General features: G+C 51.1%; 2 protein-coding genes and 1 pseudogene across 2 annotated transcripts; 1 reads left to right on the top strand and 2 right to left on the bottom strand.

Moving 5' to 3' along the window:
• Positions 1–6953: 6953 nt before the first annotated feature.
• On the bottom strand, positions 6954–8803 carry LOC103080437 (cathelicidin-6-like). Its single transcript, XM_007446218.1, has 4 exons — positions 8603–8803; positions 7861–7968; positions 7663–7734; positions 6954–7055 (listed from the first exon to the last, which is right to left on the bottom strand). Exons 1-4 carry the CDS (start codon positions 8798–8800, stop codon positions 6954–6956), a joined length of 480 nt encoding a protein of 159 aa, XP_007446280.1. The 5' UTR covers positions 8801–8803.
• An 8043-nt stretch (positions 8804–16846) lies between these two features.
• LOC103080166 (zinc finger protein 709 pseudogene) lies at positions 16847–18195 on the top strand (annotated as a pseudogene).
• Positions 18196–25588: 7393 nt separating this feature from the next.
• LOC103086202 (cathelicidin-5-like) lies at positions 25589–27482 on the bottom strand. Its single transcript, XM_007446149.1, has 4 exons — positions 27282–27482; positions 26547–26654; positions 26333–26404; positions 25589–25729 (listed from the first exon to the last, which is right to left on the bottom strand). The coding sequence occupies exons 1-4, from the start codon at positions 27477–27479 to the stop codon at positions 25628–25630; spliced, it is 480 nt and encodes a 159-aa protein (XP_007446211.1). The 5' UTR covers positions 27480–27482; the 3' UTR covers positions 25589–25627.
• Between the last annotated feature and the right edge of the window lie 390 nt (positions 27483–27872).

Raw genomic sequence — 27872 nt, 5'->3', positions numbered from 1 at the left:
GGCCTCTCCTGGGGCCCATGGGGAGGGTCATAGGCAGGGTTGCTCAAGAGCGTTGAGTCCTCCAGGAGAGGGAGAACCAGGCTGTGTCTTACGTCCCCTCTGCCTCCACACTCTGGCCTCCTCAGGAATAGGGTAAAGGAGTGTATTCAGCACTCAATCTCCTCCTCTAGGCGCTGTCTGGCACAGAGTAGTCATCAGTTAATGTTGATGAGTGGATGACTGTACCAGCTCCTTCTAGAGCCTTACACACCTAGCCAAAGCCTAGGCAGACAGTCAACCCCACACCAACTTGTCTTCTGGGCCCAGCCCTCAGCCAGTCAGGGGCTTGGCTCCCTCTGTCTCCTGTCCTGGATTCATCCTCACTGTTATCTCGGTTAAATAGTTCTCCACGGGTCCCCACCAGACATGGCCTGACCCCTCCTCAACCAAGCATGGGAGGGGTCATCTGCACTGGGACCCCAATTCAGTGCCGCCTCTCACACTCAAGGCCACTGCAGACTGGCCAGTCCTCACTGGATCCAAATTCACACTCAAGCCTTGTCTTCAACTATACAGACTCTAGAGACGCGTCTGAAATGGCCCTTGACCGACTGTCCCCTGCTGCCACTCTCCTGGGTGCCCTCCTGCCTCCCCCGTGGCTCCTGCTCGGTCTCCTCCAAGGACCCTCCTCCTAAGAGGCAGGGCTGGCACAGGTGCATCCGGGCTGCTTCTCCTCCCAGTCCTCACACATTCCTGGGGACACCCCTTCTCAAGATACCAGTTATCAGGGACACACATCACTGGTCTGTATCTCTGAGCTCAAGACTCCCATGAGTGCCCCTGGTTGTCCGCACTGGGCTGTTGGCTGCTGTTGGCTGGGTGCCGCCGCAGGAGCCCTGAGCTGAAAGCCTGGGAGCCCCACCTGCTCCTTCGTCCTCCTGAGGACACTCCCTCTGGCCTCCCACCAGCCCGGCCCAGCTCCTACCACCGTCTTCTCTCCTCTCAAGCGTAGCCACAGCCTCAGGACTCCACCTTCTCTGGTTCCAGGCTCTGCCCAGACCGCTGTCCGCCCTCCACACCATTGTCTAGGGGCTCATGCCAAGCACTGATTTGGCCATTTCCCACACTGCCTTGAGGCAGGGGCTTCGGGGTTTGGATCTTGATGCTCCCTGCTGTCCTCAGCCCCTGCCCTGCAGGCCTCAGGTGTCAGGCTGCCCCATCCACCGCAACCACTCAGACAGCGCTGAGTCCCCTGCTCTTCCCCATCTCTGCGCCTGGTCCCTCTGCTTGCCCTGCCCTTCCACCTGGGGAAGGCTTCAGGGACCTTCAAGCACACAGGGCATCTCCTCTTCTTGTCTGCCGTAGCCCTCAGGAAGTCTCTTCTGATTTGACCCCAAGTGACTCTGTGTCCAGTGCTCTGGCTGAGTCACCAGGCAGGGATGGCCAGTGCTCGGGGGTGGAGGGAGCACAACTGGGAGAGATAATGAGCCAAAGTGTTAGAGGGGCCCAGAGGCCATGAAGCAAATTCTGATCCAGTCTCCCATGGAATGGCCATGTGACTGGAGGCCTGTGGGACTCTTGGCAATTGGCTGGGGCACTTCGGAAGGTGGCAACTGGGAAGGATGGCGCTGGTTGCACACTCAGCCTTGGAGAAGGAAGGAGAGGTGGGCTTCTGTGCAACCTGGTTTCACAGTCCAGGTGTTGCCCCAGTGGCCTCTTGGTCAAGCTGTGTCCTTTCCCCAAGTCAAGGAAGGAAAAGAAGGTGATTACAGTAGCAAATAATTAGCAATACACATGGTTACTGGCTATTATGAAAACCTCCCTGGGCCTTCCTGTCTCTGGGCCTTTCCATTTGCTCACCCTTCAGACTGAAGTCCCCTTCCCCATCCTCCCTGGATCCCGTGTAGGGTCCTCTGCCAGGTCCTCACACTGCACTTCCTGTAATGGGAGGCCTGCCTTTCATGCCTCCAGCATCTGGCTTTCCTGGTTTAATCCTCATAGCCTATCAGAGCAGAGGTCTTCTCAGGAAAGACACCACAGCCCTGGTCCCCAGGCAGGTTGCCCCTGACTCCACATCTGGTCCTTGAGAAATCCTCATGTACCCTTCACCCCAACAAAGTCAGGTATGAGCCCTGACCCTACATCACCCACTCCTTTGCTCCTCTCAGCCATCCTTCCTGTCCAGACACTTCATGGGAAAGAGAACTGGAGACCCTAAGCTGCTGTGTCCCCAACTGTGGGGACACCCACTAACTCTCTGATTTGACCAGCTGATGAGTAAAATGAGACCCACAGGAAATATCATTCCAACAAGGCCCTCCCACCCTCTGAAAAATGCCTGGACGTGGATCACCTGCCCCCGACTCAACCCACCACGTTCGCCCTTCTACAGGGACAAGGGGCTGGAATTTAGACCCCCCTCCTGCCCTCTGCAGTGAGCAGGGAAGGCAGCCATGGCTGCTGTGAGGGTGGGAATTTGGGTCAGGGATTAAGGTCAGGACCCTCTGCTCAGGGTCAGCTTCCTCCTTTCCCTTGTACCACTGCATGTGAAGCAAAGAGCTGGGGAGATTATGTCCTCCTGGAAAGCCCTCAGCTAGGCTGGGATTTCCCAGGCACGGGCCTTGGAGAAGGAGAGCAGCTAGCAGGAGGGCAGCACTACCCCACCTCGATCAAACGCCTAACCAGCTCCTCTCCGCAGCATGTGGGGCTGTGCGACAAGGTGAGCTGGGCCCAGGTGGAGGCTGAGTGGGAGGGTGCCTGAGCTTTGCAGAAGAGGATCAGGCTTAGGGCCAGCCCCAGACATGGAGCAGACTGGTGGGCGTGGGTACCATTCCCGTGAGTGGGATTTTACTGGGGACATGGGTATAGAGAGGGCAGCTAGGGCCGCAGGCCAGGCGTGTCCCCAGAGAGCCTAAGAGGGTGTCCTCTCCCCAGAGGGGACTCTGGATGCCTCAGGTACATCTGAGAAGGCACATCCTCCCTCTTTCTTCTACCAGAACAAAGACCTGCAAACCCCAGGGTCTCAGGGTCGGCCTCCAAGAGACCATGTGCTGCAAGCAGGAAGCAGGTCAAGCCTATCTGGACCCCAGCTTCCAGGAGGATGGAGTGAGACAGGGCACTGCACACGAGGCCCACACACCTTCACCTTTCCTGGGAGCCTCTGCGGTCCCTCCCCACAGCCTGGTTTGTCTTAGTGAAGGTCAATGCATCTGGTCATAGATGCCCTGGGAAGGCAGAAACTGCCCCTCCAGAGGCACCGAAGGGCTGTTCTGGGGGTCCCCTTCTGCTCTGTATTCCCTCTCTCCTCCTTCCCTTCCTGGGCTCTCCCCTGTCCTCTGACCGCTCACGGCTGAGGGCAAGGACTCAGGCATTTTTGAGTCAAGTACCCAGGGAAATAAATTCTCTCAGAATGGCTTCCAGGACCTCCTCCCTGTGTTGTGACAAGTGTGGAGTCACCACTGGCCAGGACGGGCTACGTCATCTGCAAAACGAGAACGTGGGGCCCCTTGTGCAAAATCGTGGGAATTTCAAGACCTGAAGCACAAGTCAAATCTCCAAAATTTACAAACAGCCCATGCAGCTCAATATCAAAAAAACAAACAACTCAGTCCAAAAATGGGCAGAAGACCTAAATAGACATTTCTCCAAAGAAGATATACAGACTGCCAACAAACACATAGAAGAACGCTCAACATCATTAATCATTAGAGAAACGCAAATCGAAACTACGATGAGATATCATCTCACACCGGTCAGAATGGCCAGCATCGAAAAATCTACAAACAATAAATGCTGGAGAGGGCGTAGAGAAAAGGGAAGCTTCTTGCACTGTTGGTGGGAATGTAAATTGATACAGCCACTATGGAGAACAGTATGGACGTTCCTTGAAAAATGAAAAATAGAACTACCATATGACCCAGCAATCCCACTACTGGGCATATACCCTGAGAGAACCGTAATTCAAAAAGAGTCGTGTACCACAATGTTCATTGAAGCTCTATTTACGATAGCCAGGAGATGGAAGCAACCTAAGTGTCCATCAACAGATGAACAGATAAAGAAGATGTGGCACGTATATACAATGGAATATTACTCAGCCATAGAAAGAAACAAAATTGAGTTATTTGTAGTGAGATGGATGGACCTAGAGTCTGTCATACAGAGTGAAGTAAGTCAGAAAGAGAAAAGCAAATACCGTATGCTAACACATATATATGGAATCTAAAAAACAAAAAATTGTCATGAAGAACCTAGGGACAAGACAGGAATAAAGACGCAGACCTACTAGAGAATGGACTTGAGGATACGGGGAGGGGGAGGGGTAAGCGGCGACAAAGTGAGAGAGTGGCATGGACATATATACATTACCAAACGTAAAATAGATAGCTAGTGGGAAGCAGCCGCCTAGCACAGGGAGATCAGCTCGGTGCTTTGTGACCACCTAGAGGGGTGGGATAGGGAGGGTGGGAGGGAGGGAGACGCAAGAGGGAAGAGATATGGGGATATATGTATATGTAGAGCTGATTCACTTTGTTATAAAGCAGAAACTAACACACCGTTGTAAAGCGGCTATACTCCAATAACGATGTTAAAAAAAAGAAGAAAAAAGAATAAGTCATTACCAGGTACCAAACCCTTCTGAGCACAGGGGCCTGTGTGACTGCACTGATGACACACTCGTGACGCTGGCCCTGCCCCCAGCCCCAAAAATACAGTCATGGCAGGAAGAGCTCCAAGTACCTGCTTCAGGAGTTCCTCAGATGGCGGAAATTTTAATTCCCTGGGAAATACAACATGTACTTATCACTTTGATTTACTGCTTCTCTGAAGTCTTCTTTAAGAAATAAAGAAGGGCTCTAAACACACACAAACATACACAAGTGTAGCAGCGCTGACTATAGCAACTCCCATTGCTCAGAAGGGCAACCAGGCCCCAGGAGAGCAAGGGACAAGGGGGCTCAGCAAGGCTGCGGGTGGGGGCACGTGGCAGGGCTGGGACTGGACTCCCGGGCCAGTGCTCTTTCCACCGCCCACAGCACCCACAGCCGTCCAACTCTAGGGGCATCTGGAGCTCGTGACAGGGCCCATGGCCTCCTCTCCAGCCCAGCACCGCCTGCCCCCAGCCTGCTCAGGCCCAGTGGGACCCACACAGCAGGCTGCTTCCTGGGCTGGAACAGCCTCCTGCAGCTGCCCAGCCCAGCCGGCCTGACCTCCAGAGTCCTTGCTCCTCAGGACAAGCTCCCCTGTGCTCTGAGACACCAAGCGTGGGGTGGAGAGCTGGGTACCCGGCCCTGTGACCTGAAGAAGGGAGGCTCAGGGGACTTCCCTGGCAGTCCAGTGGTTAAGACTCTGAGCTTCCACTGCAGGGGGTGCAGGTTTGATCCCTGGTCGGGGAATTAAGATTCTGCATGCTACGTGGTGCAGCGCCCCCCAACCAAAAAAAAAAAAAGAATAAGGAAGGGAAGCTCAGGATCGTCCCAGGCCCTCCCACAGAACGGGCACCAGAAGCTGAGCCAGGAAAGACGGGCTCCAAAAGTGCCCTTCTCAGCTTTTCTACAAGGAACAGGAGATCTGGACAGTGTCCTCTGAAGACAAATGGGAACTCCTCCAGAAAGTGGATCTTCTGCTCTCCTGGGGTCAGGACAGATGGGACAGGTCCTGGGGAAGTTGGTTCTGATGACTGACATGCCATAAAATGGTCCAGGGCACAGACCCTTAAGCCAGAGTCCAAGTTCAGGTCCTATAGCTCTGCCTCTCACTTGCTGTTTACTTTTGGGGAAGAAGCTCTCAGGCTCTTTGTGCCTCCATGTTTCTCTCGGTAAATTTGTCCTTGGAAAGCACACACCTCGGGTGGCTGATCAAGGATGAGGTCTGATAAAGGAGTCAACCCTGGGAAAGAACGTAGGGCACTGGCGCTGGAGGGTGGGCAGAGAATAACTGGGAGAGATAATGGGCCAAAGTGTTAGAGGGGCCACAGGCCAAGAAGGAGATTCTTGTACAGTTTTCTGGAGGAATGACCATGTGGTTATGAGGCCTGGGGTAGCTCCTGGACTCAGCCGGCCTGCGGGACTCTTGGGGGCATGGCCAGGGCACCTCAGGAGGTGGCAACCGGGAAGGATGGCGCTGGTTGCGCACTCAGCCTTGGAGAAGGAAGGAGAGGTGGGCTTCTGTGCAACCTGGTTTCACAGTCCAGGTGTTGCCCCAGTGGCCTCTTGGTCAAGCTGTGTCCTTTCCCCAAGTCAAGGGAGGAAAAGAAGGTGATTACAGTAGAAAATAATTAGCAATACACATGGTTACTGGGTGTCTGTAATCCTCCCTTTGCTTTCCTGCCTCTGCACCATTGCACTTCGTAAACCTTAGGACTGAGGTGTCTAATGGTCAAAGAGCAGACCCTCTTACCAGTCAATCACTTTTGAAGGCACTGACAAGGCCTGCAGACCTCCCAGCCAGGGGCCAATTACATCTCCCATCTCAAGGGCTGAGATGAAAAATATTCAATTAAAAAAAAAAAAAACATTGTAAATTAACTATACTTCAATAAAATTTTTTAAAATAAAAAAATATATATATTCAATTTCTTTTGTTGTCAGTGTTCATTTAGGCATGTTCATGGCCTGGTCCATGGCATGGGAGAGACCTGAGAATGGAGACGATGTCCTGGACCTCTTGGCCCTGCTGCCTCACAACATGCCCTTCTGGAAAAAACAACCATTCCTCTATTTTGCATGTGCAATCACATACATACACAGAAAAACACACACTCTCACAGACAGACAGACACACATACACACGCACACACACAGGCACGTATAGGAGGCCTCCCATAGTTAAGGATTTGGTCCCAGGAAGTGGGAGGAGACGAAACAAGTGAAATTAAATAATGGAGGAATTTGCTTTCAGAATATTTTATTTTTCAGAGTCCGGAAGCTTGAGCCAAGGCAGACACCTGTAGGATTCTTCCATGGGCCCACAATTTACCCAAAACGGCTGATTAGTGGGCCAGCTATCGGACCAATTTTCCGCCAAATGTTTCGGATCCTGTTACGCAGCCGCCTAAATCTCCCAACACTCTGCAGCTGTGAACCAGGAAGAACCAGGTTACTTGTGGAGAATGGACCCAGGGGTAACACAAGACCGCTCCCCACCTGGACACCCCTTTCCAGGACCACACCAGGAGACTTGGACCCCAGTTTGCCCTCTAGCTATGACACTTGGAGCACAAGGTTGAATCCTTACACCCACAGACAGATGAGGAAACTGGGGTCCACAGATGGCAAGGGGATTCCCAGGGTCACAAGCCTATCCCAGCAAAGCTGGACGGGAGTAGGGACTGAAAGCACGTTACTCTAGTCAGTGCCTCTCAGAATTCAGCACAGTCGGAATCCCCTGGAGGCCTTGTGAAAATGCAAATGGCTGGGCCCCAGCCCAGAGTCTGATTCAGGAGGTCTGAGCGCGGCCTGGGAATCTGCCTTTCTGTCAAGTTCCCGGGTGGGACCCCACTTAGAGAACCACTGCTCTAAGGGATGGCAGAGCCAGTCCTGGAGACCTGGGGCGTGGGTGAGGGAGGGGCCGGGTAGGAGGGCCTTTCTCTGCCCTGGAAGGGGCAGTGGGTAATCGGTCCAAAGGGTGTTACACAATCCAACCCCCCCCAGAAACCCCTGCAGCTCAGAAGGGGCCACTCACCTCATCACAGGTGATGTTCATTTGGCCCTTGACCTGGTCCAGAGTGACTGTCCCCACACACTGTTTCACCAGCTGGAAGGGGAGGCTCGGGTCAAACTGGAGCCACCAGACCATAACCTCCCAGCCTCACACCAGGGGCTGGAAATGGTCCCCAAGCCCCCGGTCAGCTCCCAGGGAGCCCCCAGCCCCCAGCCTCACCCCATTCTCCTTAAAGTCACAATTCTCCTGGGGCTGCTGCGATGTCCTGGGGCACACGGTCTCCTTCATTGTGAAGCTTACAGGCTTTGGGGTGTCCGGGTCACCATCCTGGTCAAGGATAAAAGTAAGGAGACTGGGCTCGGGCTCATGCTTCCGTCTCTGATCTGTCTCCCTGCCCCCACCTAGATGGCAGCCTCTCCAGCCCCTCCTGTGTGCCTGGCCCCTGGCATGGTGCTGGGTTCACAAGGGAAGGGGTCAGAGCCCACTCCTGGCCTCGTGGGCACACAGAGAGCAGGAGGGGACCTCAGACCAGCTCTGATAAGAACAGCTTCCCCATGGAGGGGCTGAGGCAAGTCAGGGACCACCTGCAGGGAAAGACCTTGTCACTGGAATCTCCAGGCTGAGCAGGGCCCTCCCTGGTAGGGAGATAACGAGGAGCAGGGGGACTTTAGCAGGGAGGCCACATGGCAGAGCCAGTGACCACCTCTATCCCTGGAGCTCCCAGAAGGCCCTTAAGCCTGAACAGGGTGTACACGGCGCCTGTTCCCACAGCAGAGATGCTAAGGCAGGAAGCCTCATGCTGGGAGGGGACCCAGCTCTGGGAAGGTTTCCTGGAAGAGGTGGGAGCACACCTAGAGGGAGAAGTCCCTGCCTGACAGGAGGTACAGCCTGAGCAGAGGCGGTGACAGCGTGGCCAGGGCTGGCGGGAGACAGCACCCTCCCCAGGGTTCTCCTGACTCACGGCCTTGGGAGGTGGGTCCAGCTCCAGGAGGCGGTAGAGATTAGCTTCTGAGGACCGCTCGTTGAGACGATCCACAGCATGAAGCACAGCTTCCCTGTAGCTTAGGGTCTGGGCGCTGGCCGAGGGCACCACTAGTCCCAGCAGCAGTAGCCACAGTGACCACCGCCCCAGGGCGAGGCTGGCCCTCTGAGTCTCCATGGTCCCCAAGTCGGCCTCCTCCTAGCATGCAGGACCCTACTTTATGCCCCTCTTGGGCCTGATAAAATGGCCCAACCATGCCTCTTCCTTACCTGCCCCAGCCCTGATCTCCCCGGCTGTGCGCTGGACTTGCCTCAGCCCCTGCTTTGCCTCACGGGGATTGCTGGGCAGTGGGAGCGGGAAGCCTCCTGTAGGTGAAGAAATGGTTTCTCCATCTCCCTGACAACGTCTTGGCCTCTCCTGGGGCCCATGGGGAGGGTCATAGGCAGGGTTGCTCAAGAGCGTTGAGTCCTCCAGGAGAGGGAGAACCAGGCTGTGTCTTACGTCCCCTCTGCCTCCACACTCTGGCCTCCTCAGGAATAGGGTAAAGGAGTGTATTCAGCACTCAATCTCCTCCTCTAGGCGCTGTCTGGCACAGAGTAGTCATCAGTTAATGTTGATGAGTGGATGACTGTACCAGCTCCTTCTAGAGCCTTACACACCTAGCCAAAGCCTAGGCAGACAGTCAACCCCACACCAACTTGTCTTCTGGGCCCAGCCCTCAGCCAGTCAGGGGCTTGGCTCCCTCTGTCTCCTGTCCTGGATTCATCCTCACTGTTATCTCGGTTAAATAGTTCTCCACGGGTCCCCACCAGACATGGCCTGACCCCTCCTCAACCAAGCATGGGAGGGGTCATCTGCACTGGGACCCCAATTCAGTGCCGCCTCTCACACTCAAGGCCACTGCAGACTGGCCAGTCCTCACTGGATCCAAATTCACACTCAAGCCTTGTCTTCAACTATACAGACTCTAGAGACGCGTCTGAAATGGCCCTTGACCGACTGTCCCCTGCTGCCACTCTCCTGGGTGCCCTCCTGCCTCCCCCGTGGCTCCTGCTCGGTCTCCTCCAAGGACCCTCCTCCTAAGAGGCAGGGCTGGCACAGGTGCATCCGGGCTGCTTCTCCTCCCAGTCCTCACACATTCCTGGGGACACCCCTTCTCAAGATACCAGTTATCAGGGACACACATCACTGGTCTGTATCTCTGAGCTCAAGACTCCCATGAGTGCCCCTGGTTGTCCGCACTGGGCTGTTGGCTGCTGTTGGCTGGGTGCCGCCGCAGGAGCCCTGAGCTGAAAGCCTGGGAGCCCCACCTGCTCCTTCGTCCTCCTGAGGACACTCCCTCTGGCCTCCCACCAGCCCGGCCCAGCTCCTACCACCGTCTTCTCTCCTCTCAAGCGTAGCCACAGCCTCAGGACTCCACCTTCTCTGGTTCCAGGCTCTGCCCAGACCGCTGTCCGCCCTCCACACCATTGTCTAGGGGCTCATGCCAAGCACTGATTTGGCCATTTCCCACACTGCCTTGAGGCAGGGGCTTCGGGGTTTGGATCTTGATGCTCCCTGCTGTCCTCAGCCCCTGCCCTGCAGGCCTCAGGTGTCAGGCTGCCCCATCCACCACAACCACTCAGACAGCGCTGAGTCCCCTGCTCTTCCCCGTCTCTGCGCCTGGTCCCTCTGCTTGCCCTGCCCTTCCGCCTGGGGAAGGCTTCCCTGACCTCCATCCAGAAATGGCACCTCCCCCTCTTGGCTCCCACAGCCTCCGGAAGTCTGTGCTGATTGGACCCCAAGTGGCTCCCTGTCCAGTGCTGTGATCAGACACCAGGCTTGGGGCACCAGTGCTGGGGATAGAGGGAGCACAACTGGGAGAGATAATGGCCCAAAGTGTTAGAGGGCCTACAGGCCAAGAAGGAGATTCTTGTACAGTTTTTTGGAGGAAAGACCATGTGGTTGTAGGCCTGGGGTAACTCCTGGACTCAGCCAGCCTGCGGGACTCTTGGGGGCATGGCCAGGGCACCTCAGGAGGTGGCAACCGGGAAGGATGGCGTTGGTTGCGCACTCAGCCTTGGAGAAGGAAGGAGAGGTGGGCTTCTGTGCAACCTGGTTTCACAGTCCAGATGTTGCCCCAGTGGCCTCTTGGTGAAGCTGTGTCCTTTCCCCAAGTCAAGGGAGGAAAAGAAGGTGATTACAGTAGAAAATAATTAGCAATACACATGGTTACTGGGTGTCTGTAATCCTCCCTTTGCTTTCCTGCCTCTGCACCATTGCATTTCCTAAACCTTAGGACTGAGGTCCCCTTCCCCATCCTTCCATGGGGACAGGCAGGAAATAGGGTAAAGGAGTGTATTCAGCACTCCTTGTTCAAGGACAAGGTCTGATAAAGGAGTCAACCCTGGGAAAGACCTTGGGAGGTACTGGCCTATAACTGATGCTCCATAAAGAGCAGCTGTTAGTATCAAGAGGCCAGAAAGCCGTCCCCAGGGCTACCCAGGTCCTTAGACTCTGGAGTCAGGCCGATATGTGTTTGAATTCTTGGTTTGCCTCTCACTAGCTGTGACTTCCTTGCAAATACTCTGCTCTGATGGAACTCTCAGCAGCAAGGGAGAGTGAACCCAGCTACAATGACCTCAGAGAAACCCACGTGGCTCCATTTTCCTGCAGTTCTCTCTCCAGGATCTTGCTTAGAGAGAGAGAGAGAGAGAAGCAGGGGGAGAGGGAAGCGGGGGGGTGGGGTGGATAAAGGAGTAGCATTAAGAGAGGGAGGATCTCTGAGGCCACAGTAGCTGTACCCTGAGATGGTCAGGCTGGGCCCTGGGCACTCTCTCCACGCCCCCTCCTAACCCAACAGAGGACACACCAGCCAATAGATGGGAGCAGAGGCTACTGCAGAAGCTGCTGCAAGAGTGTTGTCACCACCTCGTCCCCAACCTGGGGCTCCCACCTTTCCCAGATCCCCTATATTTCCCCACCCAGTCTGGTTGAGCCAGCCATCCTTTCCCATCATGCTCTGCACTTAAAACCCCTAACTGGACAAAGCACAGCCTCACCTGTGTTTAGACACATCCTCATCCTGGCCCCAGGGTCCAGGACTTCCAGGCAAACAGCAGAGTGGTTAAGAGAAGGAGCAGGGCCAGGGCTGAGTGCCCTGGCTTCTGGTTCCCCGGTCGCGGCCTCTGCCCAACCTGTTGACCACCTATGTCAACTTAAACCAGACTTTCACCACCTGGCCCTCCTTCTCTTTGTCTGTAAAATGGAAGATTTCTTACAGTTGCACAGAAGGCCCTCCTCTCCCCCATGGAGAAATTCCTCCCATCCGAAATTGGAGGTGAGGGTCAGAGACTCTGAACAGCAGGCCCTTGTTCATGCACAGGTGTAAACAGATGTCTCTGAGGCTGAGCAGCAGCAGTGGCACAGCCCACACATTTGTCTTTAACTTAGCTGATTCAGCCTTGAAGGATCAGGCAACTTCAGGAGCCTGGGTGGACCAAAGTCCACAGGAAGCTCTGACACAGACCCCACATCTGAGAGAGCCACATCTGGAACGTGAGCAGCCACGTTTCCATCTAGATGTTTTGCTCCTAATACCCCGTTTACCCCCTCTCTGGGGAATAGTCATTTTGTTGGTGTTTTCATTTCTCACCCTTCCCATGATAGGGGTGTTTCTCTGTTAGTCTCTTAACAACCACTAATGCCCAATAACAAGCTAGTGACGCCTCCTGGATGGGCAGTAGTGGCCCATTCCTGGCTGCATAATTCTCAGTCCCCAACACTTGTCATTGGAAAGGCTCTTTAGGACAAATTGGCCTGAATGGGAGGCAGTCTGTACAGCCTGCTGGTTGCTTTCTTTAAGCACTTTTGTGTCCACAGCTCTTTAGCTGGCTTGCGGTGATCTCCTGGCCCGTCCAACCCTCTCTTCTAAACTGCTTTGCTGCCACCATGTGGCTGCGCAGGGGAGCCTCGAGGACTCCCACTGTGCACTTGTCCCAATGTCACCATCCTAACCATGGATTTTCCCTGGTGGCAGCACCCCTCACAGTCAGAGGTAGTGGTCATCCTAAAACCTCTATCTCTGCAGCCATTGAGCAAGATCATCTACCTGACTGTGTGCAATGTCCACCAAATGAAACAACACAGATTAATTTAAAGGACATGAGATATGGGAACATATATATATGTATAACTGACTCACTCTGTTATAAAGCAGAAACTAACACACCATTGTAAAGCAATTATACCCCAATAAAGATGTTAAAAAAAATAAAAAAAATAAAAAAAATAAAGGACATGGTAAGGCCAGTGTTGGCTGAAACGGCACCTTTTTAAAATATATATATTTTTATCAACTGCATTATAGTTGGATTAAGTCACTTTTTTTTTTTCCCACACCGAATGGCATGTGGAACTTCCCCAACCAGGGATCAAACCCGTGCCCACTGCATTGGAAGAGCAGAGTCTTAACCTCTGGACCACCAGGGAAGTCCTGAAGTGGCACGTTTGTAACCTAAAAAAGACAGCCTGAAGCACCACCCTTGCCTGGAGAGAAGTATTCCAAGATCTCATTAGGAGTGCATAGAGTCAGAGCCCAGTGGAGTGTGCTTTTTCTACTACAAGACCCAAAAGGGCCAGGTTTTAATAGGCATTTCAAGTTTGGCACAGGGGTAGTCCTAGTACCAGGAGCATCAAGTTCGTTACTTTGTAAAAGGCAGCAATTTCACTTTGATGCTGGAGGGATTCAGTTTTGTGGATTCACCCTCATGGTGTCAAGAAACTTGAAAGTTGAAACTAGCCTCTGAATATTGTTATTTTTCAGTCACTCCTACACTGTTGATAACACACAAGGCAGAGGCATCAGATGGAAACCTTTGGCTTCCCAACCAACAAAACATCACCTACACGTGAAAACACTGGACAATGTTGTCAGTGCATTGTGGGAAGCTCCTTCCACTCCATGTTGAAGCGATATATTACTGAATACAGATGCAATTAATTACAGATGTATTCTGTAAACCTTAGGCCAAACACATAAAAGTATTTAAACAGAAGTATAAATAGTAGGCCAAAAGCAGACATAAAGAAAAATCATTGGGCTTCCCTGGTGGCGCAGTGGTTGAGAATCTGCCTGCCAATGCGGGGGACACGGGTTCGAGCCCTGGTCTGGGAAGATCCCACATGCCGCGGAGCAACTGGGCCCGTGAGCCACAATTACTGAGCCTGCGCGTCTGGAGCCTGTGCTCCACAACAAGAGAGGCTGCAATAGTGAGAGGCCCGCACACCGCGATGAAGAGTGGCACCCGCTTGCCACAACTGGAGAAAGCCCTCACACAGAAACGAAGACCCAACACAGCCATAAATAAATAAATAAATAAGTTTTTAAAAATCAAAAAAAAAAAAAAAGAAGAATCATAAAAACAATTCAAAAGGGGAATTCCCTGGCAGTCCAGGGGTTAGGGCCCCGGGTTTGATCCTTGGTCAGGGATCTAAAATCCCACAAGCAGAATCTTAAAAAACAAATAAATTAAAAAAAAATTTTTTTTAATCAAGAGAAGGCAGAAAAAGAGGGAAAAATAAGGTACTAATTGAATGTATAAAAGAGCTTTGAGATATGAGGTTATAATCCAGTTGTGTCAGTGATTACATTATGTAAGTAGCCCTGTGTTAACCAGGTTTTCTACTTTCTGTTTCTGATGTTTTCACATCCCCTCCCAGGGTTAGCAGATGCCTAGAGACAGCAGACTCTCTCCCTCAGCTCGCTTTTCACATGCAAACTGACCAGCACCCCACCCCACCCTCTCTGCTGCTGAGACTCTAAACCCCTGTCCTAATCGCCCCAGGGTCAGGCATCAACAACTTGGGCAGCCCCTACACCCCAGCCCCAGCTCACTGAAATTACTCAAGCTAGCCGATCCTAAACCTGGTCAGCCTCACCCTCAAGCCTCGTCCATTCCTTCCCTGGAGAACATCACACGGGCTTCCCCGCAGTGCCCCGCCCTGGCTCTCTGCCTGTCACTGTCCTCTCCTGTGGGCCAGCACGACCCGCTCCTCCCCCCAGGAACTGTGAGCAACAAAGTCGCTCTGCACGACCACAGCTGAATAAAACCCAAACCCTGGGGACATAGGAACCACTGAGAGAGAGACAGAGACAGAGAGGGAGGAAGAGAGAAGGCGGGAAAGAGAAAGAGAGAAACAAACAATTTAGGCAAAATGTAGGTGACCCTGGGAATAGAGAATATGAAAGTTTTAAGTACTATTTTTGATATTTTCCATAAGTTCGAAATTACTGCCAAATAAAATGTCTTTTTTAATTTTAAACACACAACACTGAGGGAATTCCCTAGCGGCCCAGTGGTTAGGACTCCATGTTTCCACTGCAGGGGGCATGGGTTAGATCCCTTTCTGGGAACTCAGATCCAGCAAGCCACTTGGTGCTGCCAAAAAAAAAAAAAAAAGATACAACATTGAGTAATAGGATAAGCATTATATTCTATTTGTAACTTGCTTCTACTCTTCAATCAAATTCTTCCCCCATAGCTGCCCCCTTCCCTTGGGAATAATGAGTCAATAAAACACTATTTCTGTTTATGCTGCTTAAAGTATATTTTAATGAGTATAAAAATAACTTTTGGAGATTAAAGTGAATACATAAAATTTTCATTTACATAAATTACACACAAACACACTGCCACAAATGCTCATAGAACCACACTGACACGTACAACCCTACAATCACATATAAGCCTGTACACCCACACTCACAACACCCCTGCACAGCCATATATACACATACACACCACTGAACTACACACACACACACACACACTTAATACACTCCTCTTACACACACATCCACACACATACAAACTCAGTCCACCCACATAAACTTCACACATACCCAGACACACCCAGACACATCCCCCGAACACATTTCAGACACCCGGACACCTACACACACACACAAACTCACACCCACATTTCTCCTATACAACCTCACATCACAAAAATTACACTCAAATACATAGCCACAAACACACCACACATAGCATATATATTACACACACACAAGCAAACACACCTGTGCCCACACCAACACCCTCACAGATACACTTCACAACACCTCACACATGACACACACCTTGACACCTTAACAACCAACAACCTCTTTCCACATACACACAAACACACACACAAACTAAAAAAAAAAAAATTCAGAAGGCTGTGGAAATGTTCCAGATTGAAGGAACCTAATAGGAAGTCACAAATTCCTGATACGCCTGACCCTAGGCTGAATCCTATACCAGAGGTGACAAAATGCTGTAAACTAAAGCACATTATTTTATCAACTGACACAATGGAACTGGGCCAGCATGTAGGAAAAAATGTTGTATCCATGTAAATGTACATAGTTGATAAATGCTCTGTAGTTATATAAGAGGCTACCCTTAGTCTTGAGAAATACAAATGGAGTTATTTAAGGGTAAACAGCCAGCTCTATCACCTCAGCTTTAAATAACTTCTCTGTGTCTCCATTTCCTTGTCTAACACAAAACAATTCTATGTAAAAGCTAGTTCTCAGCTAGGACAATTCCTTTGTCCTAGCACAAAACAATTCTATGTAATAGCTAGTTCTCAGTTTTACTGACAAAAATTTATGGCACCAGTGTTCTGGAGAGGTGTGATTTTAGTCTTAACAAAATCTCATTCAATAGAGATGAAATCCAGTTGAAACAGGAGGGAGAGGATGAAGTACCCCAGGGGAACCCCAGCTCCTAGTCCTGGGGACACCAGGGCAGGGAAACCCCCAGGCACTGCCTTCAAAGTCACCAAGAGGCCTCCCACTTACCCTGCAATACCCACAGATGGCCAGAGGGGGAGATCTCAGAGAAGCTCCAGCAAGTGCCCACTGTCCCCAGACAGAAGCAGCATTTATTTCCCTGCCAGGGTGGCTGCCCTGATACCAGAAAAACCACTTCCCCAGGACCGACTTATCCATTAGGCACAGTAGGCACACTGCCTAGGGCCCATGATACTTTTGGGGCCCACAAAATATTTTTAAATATTTTTTTTTACAATGAGAAGAATGAATATATAACGAATATATAATACAGAGCGCAGGAGGTCACATGTCTTGTCTGGTTCACTGGCCTGTTAACTCTCATGTACCTTCTGTTGCTCTGTGTTCTGCACTGGTCCTTGGAATTGTTAAGAGGGACTCAGGCAGACCCAGGAAACCTCAAAATGGACTCACTGGCCTTTGAGGATGTGGCTGTGAACTTCACCCTGGAGGTGTGGGTTTTACTGGATTCCTCACAGAGGAAACTCTACAGAGATGTGATGCAGGAAAACTTCCGGAACCTGGTCTCAGTAGAAACAAAACAGGAAGATCATCACATTGAAGATCAGTACAAAAACCAGGGGAGAAAATTAAGAAGTCCTATGGTAGAGAGACTCTCTGAAAATAAAGACAGTAGTTCCTGTGGAGAAAACTTCACCCTTATTCCAACTCTCAATCTGAAGAAAACTCCTGGTTTAAAACCATGGGAATGCAGTGCATCTGCAAAAGTCTTCATGCATCATTCATCCTTTAACAGACACATGAAATGTCACATTGAAGACAAACCAAGAGAGTATCAAAAGTACCGTAAGAAGGTATATAAATGTAAAGAATGTGGGAAAGCATTCATTTCTCCTAGTTCTCTTAGAACACATGAAAGAAGTCACACTGGGGAGAAACCCTATGAATGTGAACAATGTGGAAAAGTCTTTCAATATCAAAAATCCTTCCAACTACACAACAGAACTCACACAGGGGAGAAACCCTGTCAATGTAAGGAATGTGGGAAAGCCTTCACGTGGGAAACAACTTTTTGAAAACACATGGTAACACACACTGGAGATTTACCTTATAAATGTCAGAAATGTGAGAAAGCATTCATTTATCCCAGTTGTCTTCAAATGCATGAAAGCAGTCACAATGGAGAGAAACCCTAGCAATGTAAAAAATGTGGAAAAGCCTTTAAAAGTCCTGAAACTATTCAAATACATGAAAGAATTCACAGAGGAGAGAAACTCTGTGAATGTAAGTAGTGTGGTAAAGTCTTCAATCATTTCAGTTTCTTACAGCTACACAAAGGACATCACACAAAAGAGACACCATATGCGCATAAAACATGTTCTAAAGTATTGAATACTGCCCGGTCTCTTCAAAGTCATGAAAGAATCCACACCAGAGAAAAACTCTATGAAGGTAAGGAATGTGGGAAAGCCTTCACATGGAAAATAACCCTTCAGAAACACATGATAACACACACTGGAGATGGACCTTATAAAAATAAAGAAGGTCAGAGAGTATTCATTAATCCCAGTTCTCTTAAAATACATGAAAGGATTCACACTGGAAAGAAACAATATCAATGTGAACAATGTGGTAAAAGTTATAGATATCCAGCGGTTTTGAAAATACATCAAAGGACCCATACTTTGAAGAAAAACCCTATGAATGTAAAAATGAAGGGAAAACCTTCACTTCCACATATGTTCAAGTGCATGAAAGAATTCACACTGGACAGAAACCCTATCAATGACAGGAATGTGGGAAATCCTTCATTTGTCTCTCAGTCCTTCAAAGACCTGAGACTGCACACTGGACAGAAATCATATAAAATGTGACAAATGTGGGAATGACTCTTCTGATCTTAATAGTTTATGAAACCATAAAAGGATTTACTAGATAAAATGTTGTTTGTGAACAGCCTGGGAAACACTTCAATTGGCCAATATCATTAATATGTAAAAACTTCCATGGAGAAGATAAATGTAAGTAACATGAGATAACTTGATGGAAGGTAATCTATGCCTAATGTTCCAGAAAACCTTCAATATGAAAGAGGTTTTTTATTTTGTCTTTTGGTTTTTGGGTTTTTTTGCAGTACGTGGGCATCTCACTGTTGTGGCCTCTCCCGTTGCGGAGCACAGGCTCCGGACGCGCAGGCCCAGAGGCCATGGCTCACGGGCCTAGCCGCTCCACAGCATGTGGGATCTTCCCGGACCGGAGAACGAACCCGTGTCCCCTGCATCAGCAGGCGGACTCTCAACCACTGCGCCACCAGGGAAGCCCAAAAGAGTTGTTCTTACTTTTATTTATAATTATTATTTTTTTGCCAGGCTGCACAGTATGCAGGAGATCTTAGTTCCCCAACCAGGGATCAAACCCGTGCCCCATGCAGTGGAAGCATGGAGTCTTAACCACTGGACTGCCAGTGAAGTCCAAAAAGAGTTGTTTTAAAAGTTTATAGGACTTCGTGGTGGAGCAGTAGTTAAGAATCTGCCTGCCAATACTACAGGGTACACAGGTTCGAGCCCTGGTCCTAGAAGATCCCACATGCCTCAGAGCAACTAAGCCTGTGCTCCACAACTACGGAGCCTGCGTTCTAGAGCCCACGAGCCACAACTACTGAGCCCGTGTGCCACAACTACTGAAGATCATGTGCCTAGAGCCCGTGCGCCGCAACAAGGGAAACTGCCAAAATGAGAAGCCCATGCACCGCACGAAAAGTAGCCCCGGCTCGTGGCAAGTAGAGAAAGCCCATGCACAGCAGCAAAGACACAATGCAAAAAAAAAAAAAAAAAAAAAAGTTTATAAATATGCTGTGTTTACTCAGGATCTTTCTTCAAGAGTATCCTTCAATGGTGGATTTCTACTAATTTCACAAATGAAAATTAATGTGAATTAATTCTGTAAATTGTCTTTCAACAATAGTACATAATGTTTAAAGGTAGTGATTTTTCCTTTAATCAGATAGTTATTTTGTTCTATTTACTTTTGAAGCCTGTTGGATCCATGGATGAATTTAAGTGTATTTCTAGTATGCAGTGAGGCTTAAATTTTTTTAATGTTCTATTCATTCTCTGTTAATGGGTCATTGAAAAAGGGCAGTTTGGTATTTGTTGGGATTTTCCTAGTAGTTTTGTGTGGCAGTTCCTGGATATATAATCTATTGTATATATTGTACCCTTTTTACTGAGAAAGATCCTCTTTGGTGGTGGTGCGTATAGGAGCCTTTTCCCATTTTCCATTCTATTAAACACTTGGAATAAATTTCATGTATGACTAGGATGTCAAAGGGTATACTGTTATGTAAATTATGATTTTTACTATTTGCCTTTTGTGTTTCCTTCTGACTGGTATTTGTTGAATAAACTGTGAGACTTGTGATAATACAAAAAATCTGGAGTTGGAGATATCTTGCCTCTGAGTCATATTAGGACCTAGACTTTCCAGAATCTATCCCCTCTGTGGTTCCATGTTAGCATTCACCAACAGCTCACCTGTGTGTGATTTTAAAGCAGATGCAGAGAAGACATTCTTCAGATCATGGAGCCCGCACACTGGGAGAGAGGCAGATACGTAGGAGCTTCAAGGACACCATCTCCCAGCTTATTTTCCAGATTCTGTGTCCTTGTAGTCAAGAGTGCCCTCAACACCACCAACAAATGTTAGATTTCCATTTTTATAGACATGTAGTCTCCCCTGATATCTTCACAGCTTACACATCAAAGATCCATCAGAGTCTGAATTTTTTCTGTAAGGCCTCTTGTGTCCACTTTGAAAGTTATTTCAGTATTTTATGGTTGGAAATATTCTCTGATTCCACTCCTCTCTGGATTATATCTTGTGTCTAATATGTGTAGGAAACACTTTATGTTGTTAATAATACTAGTAAGTATGTGTTCCTGACTCACCATGACATTCACAATGGTGCCACTAATAAGAATGACATGGGGGCTTCCCTGGTGGTGCAGTGGTTGAGAGTCCGCCTGCCGATGCAGGGGACACGGGTTTGTGCCCCGGTCCGGGAGGATTCCACATGCCGTGGAGCAGCTGGGCCCATGAGCCATGGCCGCTGAGCCTGCGTGACCGGAGCCTGTGCCCCGCAACAGGAGAGGCCACAACAGTGAGAGGCCCGCATACCACAAAAAAAAAAAAAAAGAATGACATGGGAGTTTGTTTCTCTGCTGCACTGTTCAGTGGCATCGGTGATCCATTGTTTCCATGTGACAATAAGCACCTCCTTCTGTCAAGATGGCTGTGGTTGTTTCCTGTTGCTTGTAGCTGAATATAATCCCCCAATACGTTTTTTATTGTATTTTATTTTACATGATTAAAACTGTTTGAGTTTTTTGTGAAACAGTAGTTTTTGTAGTCTTTTCAAATATTTTACCAACTCTTTTTGAAGCTTTCATTAGCTAACAAATGTTGCTTTTCATTTCCTCAAAGAATATATTAAAGTACCCATTTTACGTATGAATATTCAGGAAAATATATATATATAATATAAAATGCAGCCTTGATTATATCCATCTTTACATGAATGCAGTTATAAAATGTAATTTTTAATACTTTTCTGTGGATGAATGGGTCCACAAAGGTGAAAGTGCCTAGGACCCATGAAAGCGACAATGTAGCCCTCTGTCTCCCCTGCCAGCGTCCTACCCTGCTCTGGCTGGGGTGACACAGAGGCAGAGTGACACACAGGAGAACAGGGCGCTGCAAGTAGGACCCCAGGGACCAGGGCAGCCCTCACCCTCGGGCTGAGGCTAGAGAGACCATGGGGGCTGAGGGACGAGACTTTTGGGCTCTGACTGGCAGGGGCATCGCTGAGTCAGAGCACAGGCGGTCTGGAGGGTACCCCGCCCTACTGTGCCAGCTGCTACCTTCTAATGGCCACATGGAAAAGGCTAGTGCAGAGGGGCCAGTTCGGTGCCCTCAGGGAAGTCCGCTGTGTGCACGGGCTGCATTTAATTCATCTCCTCCTGCTCTGATGGGGATTCCAAGTGTCTCTCTGGGTCCCTGCACTAACAGACGAGCCGGCACTGTGCCCTGAGACTAACACACTCTAACTACTGTCTCCTTGACTCTCTCACCCTCTGAGATTCACATTTGGCCCCTATGAGGTCCTTGAACTTCCTTCTCTACCTAAATGACAGACCAACCCCTTAAAGGAGATAATGTTGTTCCCAGTTACAGATAGAGAGACAGAGGCCCAGAAAGATCAATTCTCCTGCTCAGGGCCGCACGGGCAGGAGAGCAATTCCTTTCAGACATCTAGACCCCTCAGAGTTCTCTGCCTCTGCCCCACTGAGGCTGACCTGGAGTGCCGTGTCCTGTCTCGGGAGCCCCCACACTCACTCCTGAGACCTCACTGGTGGGACTCAAAGGCAGGGTCCACAAGGACCTTGCCTGATTACAGCCAGATTCCCTCCTTGGCACAGCAGGGGTCTGGGGGGTGGAGAAGCCCCTCCTTATCCTCACTCATTCCCTTCCTCTTCCTCACCTCTTGCTCTCCTCCACGCGCTGTGTTTGGCTTCTGTGCTGCCCCCCACTGAAGTTAGTGGCCTTCACATCTGCACAAACAATAGGAAAATATTAGGAGTCATCTCCCTGGGCCTCGTGGGCTCCTGTCCTACTCTGCCCACTTTGTAAAATCCTCAATGCCCCTTGGCTTACAGCACCACGCCCACCCCACTCCCCTCCTGCACCACCACCCTGGACGCCTCGGGCTCGTCTCACTTCTCTCCACATCAGGCCCCGCACCTGACCCACCTGGGACGAGTGGGTGACCTCTGCACAGCTCCACCACCATCACAGGCCACGTTCCCTAGAAGCAGGGCCTCAGCTGGGAAGTGAGAGGCATCTGATTTATTGAGGGGTGTTGTCAGGAGGAGGGAGGCAGAGGGGAGCAGGATAGGGCAGAGGAAGGAGCTGAGCAGGGACGTGCTCTACCCTGAGACGAGCTTCAGCCTCACCCACAAAAGCCTGGAACCCCTGCTTTAGGACTGACTGAGGGGGGACTGGGCTTTGGTGTCCCCTCATAGTCAGTCCCCATCCACAGGCTGAGGGCAGAGGGGACACAACCCCCAGGCATCTCCTGGGAGGCTGTGAAGACAGCTGTGAAGGGGGCATCCGTATTGCACAGTTCAAACAGCTGGGGGATGGGGCGGGGGTGGCAGCCGCCCAGTGAGGGGTATCTGGGCAGGGCACTCACAGCACCTACTGCCCAGTGCCCCGCCCAGGGAAACTGGCATTTCATGCCCCTGGCATTTCAGAACCAATGTGGTCAAAACTGAACAGCCAACTCCCCCCACACTCATCTCATATCTACACCAGGACTCTGAGCAGCCCATGATCACATTCTCAGAACCCACCCCTCGCATTGTTCAACCTGTCAGGGAGTCAACCTGCCTCATCCCCTCTGCAGTGACTCCATCCCAGTCAGCCCCATACTCTCTCAGCTTCTGTGACAACCCTCCTTCTATTCTCCCTTCCCTCCTCTCCCCTTGGCCATTGCCCCGGGGCGACACGTCCTTGCTCGGCTCCGAGATGATTCACCCCTCATGAATACACATTTACACACACACACACACACACGCGCACACACACACACACACACACACACACACACACACACACACACACACACACTGAAGCCAGGGTGTTGGCTAACGTGGACAAGGATCTGCTCTCCCCTCTAAAATCATCTGGCTCGTTATTGCTTTCCTGGACCTGGGTCTGTCCATCTCTCCAGTCCCACCCTGACCCACCCCCTTGCATGCCTCCCTTGAGCACTGAACTGAGTGCCACTTCTCACTCTACCATGCCAGTCCCTTTGCTTTTCTTAAGCAGTTTTCTCCCCAGAGCATCCTCTTTCCCCCTTGCTGGGCTCAGGTCCCCTCCATTGCACATCCATCACACTGTAGCCATCACATGCAAATGGAACTCACCATCCAGAGTTTTACTCTCAGGGAGGACTGACAAGCGAAGCATGCCATGGACTGATGCTCTATGCCATTCATGAAAGTCTGTTACCTGTTTTCTCAGGGGTAAGAGGTCTAATGGTCAAACGGCAGACTCTCTCACCAGTCAATCACTGCAGAAGGCACTGACCAGGCCTCCATGCCTCTCTGCCTGTTTTGTCTCCTTCTCAAAGGTTGCAATGGAAAAAATGTTTGCGTCATCTCCTTTCTGCTATCAGTGGTCACGTGTGCATGTTGAGGGCCTGGTCCCAGGCAAGGGATATATGGCCAACATCCATGTAAAATGTGAAAGGGCAAGACAGGGCTGAGGCTATAGGTGGGTTGCCATGGAAGCAGGATGGGCAGTCACGGGAGGAAATTGGAAACAGATGTGACCAGCACGGGCCCATATCATCCTGATGAGTGATCTGTCTCTCAGGTTGGGCAGGGATGTACCAGCTATGACAAAACTGATGGGTAACATTTGCTGATTTCCATGGTGGAAATACTTCCACCAAGGCCAATTTCAAGCTACCAAGAGTTTAACAACCAGCTCAGAAAACTCCTGACCATTTAACAATTGGCAATGGCAAGCCTGTATCCTCTGGCACAGACACAACACAGCCCCCTGGGTGTCCTCTGCAAAGTTTCCTCCCCCAACTTGCATTGATGTAGAGTGAGAAGCATGAGGTTCCTCTAACCTGCCTGAGATCAGCCCCACCTGCTCACCAAGAGGAGACAAGCCTGACAGGTAACAAAGTAAGTGCTCTGTGAGATCCTGTCCTCTGTCCCTCTCAGAGAGGGGAATCTGTGTCTTGGTACAGGTTGGCCCACAAGCAGACCTAAGACAAGCATTTAGTGGAAATAGTTTGTTTGGGAGGTGACTCCAGAAAGCGCCAGCACGAGTGTAGAGAAGGGAGACAGGGCAGGACCTGAGTCAGAAGAGGACGTGTCAATGAACAGGTCACAGAAGTGGGTGACAGGGGCTCAACCCAGCTGGGGATCTCAGGGGGAGGTGTGACATGTCTGGGAGTGGACCCCCCAAGGAGTGAGGAAGAGGAGGTATTTTTCCACCAAGTCCCCCCAATGGTTGGTTGAGGCTGCTCCCTGGGTTCAAACTCCCCAATGTTTCCAGTCTGCCCCAGAGCAAAGGTCAGCTAGAGAATGGGGAGTGGGCAAGACATGGACAGTGTCTGAAACACCCAGGCAAACAGATATGTGACCTGTGTGTCACTCTGTGTATCTCTCACACTCATGCAGAGCTCTTCACCCCAATGAGCAGGATGCTTCTTTTTAATGGTAAAAAAAACATTTATATACCTTTGATCCCTAAACACAAGCTCACAGGGACTTCCCAAGTGGTCCAGTGGTTAAGAAGCTGCCTTCCAATGCAGGGCACATGGCTTCGATCCCTGGTTGAGGAACTAAGAGCCCACCTGCCGTGGGGTAACTAAACCCGCGTGCCGCAACTAGAGAGAAGCCCACGACAAAGAGCCTGAGCACCACAACGATGACCCAGTGCAGCCAAAAATAAAAATAAAAATAAACACAAGCTCACAACTGAAATCTGGGACCCAGCTGAAGAAACAGTGATGTGTCTCAATGCCAAAGGAAAAGCAAGGAGGGGTGGGCTTTCCAGAGTTAAGATTGTCAAGGGAAAGTGAAACGCTATGGGCATTGTACCTGTAGGCTTAGCCCTAAGACTGAACTGCATCTCTGTGAGTGTTTAACAAAAGCCTGGCCCCTCTGGACTGTCACATCCATGTGAGCAGGGACAGCATCCCCACCAGCACTGCACACAGAGCCACAGAGCAGGTCTCCTTAAGTCCCTACTGGGTGTTGGAGGAGGAGGGCAGAGGCGTGTGAAGGGCACGGGAGGGACCCGAGAATGGAGACGCTGTCCTGGACCTCTTGGCCCTGCTGCCTCTCCCCATGCCCTCCTGGAAGGAACAGCTGCCTCACCCAGCTCTGTGTTTACAGGAGTGATCTCTCTCTCTCTCTCTCTCTCTCTCTCACACACACACACACACACACACACACACATACACACACACACAAGAGAGGCTACCCAGTGTTAAGGACTCGGTCCTGGTAAGTGGGAGGAGGGGAGACAAATGAAATTGAGGCCTGGAGTAAGTTGCTTTCAGAAGAATTTATTTCTCAGAGTCCAGAAGTCTGAACCAGGGCAGGCAGACCCTTAGGACTTTTCCCTGGGCTCACAATTCACCCAATTAATCTGATTATTGGGACGATAATTGGGCCATACTTCTTCCAACTTCTTAGTATCTTCCCACCCAGGCTTCGCAGTCCCCCGACACTCTGGGGCTATGCAACAGGAAGAAACAAGTTACTATGGAAAATGGGCCCAGGGTAAGACCAGAATCCTCCCCACGTGGACATCCCCACTAACTGGGTGACTTCAGGAGACGTTGAGCCCCAGTTCACTTTCTGGCTGTGACCTTTGGAGCATGTGGTTGAAACCCTACACCCACAGACAGATGAGGAAACTGGGGTCCACAGATGGCAAGGGGTTTCCCAGGGTCACAAGCCCATCCCATCAAAGTTGGATGGGAGTAGGGGCTGAAAGCACATTACTCTAGTCAGTGCCTCTCAGAATTCAGCAGTCAAAATCCCCTGGAGGCCTGGTGAAAATACAAATGGCTGGGCCCCAGCCCAGAGTCTGATTCAGGAGGTCTGAGTGGGGCCTGGGAATCTGCCTTTCTGTCAAGTTCCCGGGTGGGACCCCACTTAGAGAATCACTGCTCTAAGGGATGGCAGAGCCAGTCCTGGAGGCCTGGGGCTCAGGTGAGGGAGGGGCCAGGTAGAAGGGCCTTTCTCTGCCCTGGAAGGGGCAGTGGGTATTTGGTCCGAAGGATGTTCCTCGGCACACCCTGTTATTAGCTCCACAACACAGAACGGACCACTCACCACAGTGCAAGTGATATCGAAGTTGTCCCTGATCTGAGCGGGGGTGACTGTCCCCCCCCCCTCTTTCACCAGCTGTAAGGGGAGGTTCGAGTTCAAACTGGAACCCCCGAACCACTGCCTCCCAGCCTCAGCCCAGGGGCTAGAAATCTTCCCCAAAGCCCCCTATTCAGCTCCCTGGGAAGCATCCACCAGCACTCTAAGCCGCCAGCCTCACCCCATTCTGCTTGAAGTCACACTGCTCCGGGGTCTGCTGGGTCGTCCTGGGGCACACGGTCTCCTTCACCGTGAAGCTCACAGGCTTTGGGGTGTCCAGGTTCTCGTCCTGGTCAAGGATCAAAGTGGGGTGACTGGGCTCAAGCTCCTGCTTCTTTCTCTGATCTGTCTCCCTGCCCCTCACCTAGATGGCAGCCTCTCCAGCCCCTCCTGTGTGCCTGGCCCTGGGCTTGGTGCTGGGTGCACAGGGGAAGGGGACAGAGCCCACTCCTGGACTCATGGGCACACAGAGAGCAGGAGCGGACCTCAGACCAGCTCTGATGAGAACACCTTCCCCACGGAGGGGCTGAGGCAAGTCAGGGACCACCTGCAGGGAAAGACCTTGTCACTGGAACCTCCAAGCTGAGCAGAGCCCTCCCTGGTAGGGAGACAATGAGGAACAGATGGGGCTTAAAGCAGGGAAGTCACATCACAGACCGAGTAACCGCCCCCCAATCCCTGGAGCTCCCAGAAAGCCCTGGAGCCCAGGGCACCTGTTCCCACAGTAGAGATGCTAAGGCAGGAAGCTCTCATGCTAGGAGGGGACCCAGCTCTGGGAAGGTTTCCTGGAAGAGGTGGGAGCCCACCTAGAGGGAGAAGTGCTTTCCTAACAGGAGGTACAGCCTGAGCAAAGGGGATGACAGTGTGGCCAAGACTAGTGCGAGACAGCCCCCTCCCCAGGCCCCTCCTGACTCACGGTCTTGGGAGGCAGGTCCAGCTCCAGGAGGCGGTAGAGATTAGCTTCTAAGGACCGCTCGTTGAGCTGATCCAAAGCACGAAACACAGCTTCCCTGTAGCTGAGGGCCTGAGCGCTGGGCGAGGGCACCACTAGTCCCAGCAGCAGTAGCCACAGTGACCACCGCCCCAGGGCGAGGCTGGCCCTCTGAGTCTCCATGGTCCCCAAGTCGGCCTCCTCCCAGCATGCAGGACCGTCCTTTATGCCCCTCCTGGGCCTGATGCAATGGCCCGACCATGCCTCTTCCTGACCCGCCCCAGCCCTGATCTCCCCGGCTGTGCGCTGGACTTGCCTCAGCCCCTGCTGTTGCCTCACGGGATTGCTGGGCAGTGGGAGCGGGAAGCCTCCTGTAGGTGAAGAAATGGTTTCTCCATCTCCCTGACAACGTCTTGGCCTCTCCTGGGGCCCATGGGGAGGGTCATAGGCAGGGTTGCTCAAGAGCGTTGAGTCCTCCAGGAGAGGGAGAACCAGGCTGTGTCTTACGTCCCCTCTGCCTCCACACTCTGGCCTCCTCAGGAATAGGGTAAAGGAGTGTATTCAGCACTCAATCTC

Source organism: Lipotes vexillifer, unplaced genomic scaffold, assembly GCF_000442215.2.
Source record: "Lipotes vexillifer unplaced genomic scaffold, Lipotes_vexillifer_v1.1 scaffold491, whole genome shotgun sequence".
NCBI classification, from domain to species: Eukaryota; Metazoa; Chordata; class Mammalia; order Artiodactyla; family Lipotidae; genus Lipotes; species Lipotes vexillifer.
The sequence above is the reverse complement of the archived record's forward strand: the minus strand, read 5'-3'. Positions and strand labels throughout refer to the sequence as shown.